This window comes from Penaeus monodon, chromosome 23, assembly GCF_015228065.2.
Source record: "Penaeus monodon isolate SGIC_2016 chromosome 23, NSTDA_Pmon_1, whole genome shotgun sequence".
Taxonomy (NCBI): domain Eukaryota; kingdom Metazoa; phylum Arthropoda; class Malacostraca; order Decapoda; family Penaeidae; genus Penaeus; species Penaeus monodon.
In genome coordinates, this window is record NC_051408.1 from 27,802,701 (window position 1) to 27,803,078 (window position 378).

General features: G+C 53.7%; 1 protein-coding gene across 1 annotated transcript in view; it reads left to right on the forward strand.

The window, feature by feature from the left end:
- LOC119587916 (lateral eye opsin-like) overlaps positions 1-378 on the forward strand; it is a 20,404-nt gene that overhangs the window by 4,308 nt on the left and 15,718 nt on the right. Inside the window, exon 2 of the mRNA XM_037936624.1 lies at positions 34-208. Coding sequence (XP_037792552.1) covers positions 34-208 — 175 coding nt within the window. The remainder of the gene's footprint in view (positions 1-33; positions 209-378) is intronic.

Sequence of the window (378 nt, forward strand, 5' to 3'; positions counted from 1 at the left end):
CCCGAGGCGTTAACACCTTCCTTTTCACTGCAGCTGCACCTTCGACTACCTGAGCGGCGACGCGTGGAGTCGATCCTACGTCGTGGCCCTGTTCCTGGCAGCCTACATCGTCCCCCTCGCCGTCATCGCCTGCTGCTACGTCCACATCGTGATCTCCGTGAATCGCCACGACGAGGACATCCTTAACCACGAGCGGGCGCAGGGAGAGGTAAGGAGAACGAAGGAAGAAGGAAGACTAACGCAGAGAGGGTGAGAGATACGTGGATCAAGAATGGCAAATGGGGAGAGGAAGAGGTATGTGAAAGATCAGAGAGGGGAGAATTGGAAAATGAAGAGAGGCAGATACGGTTAATCATAGGGATATTTAATATTCGAGAG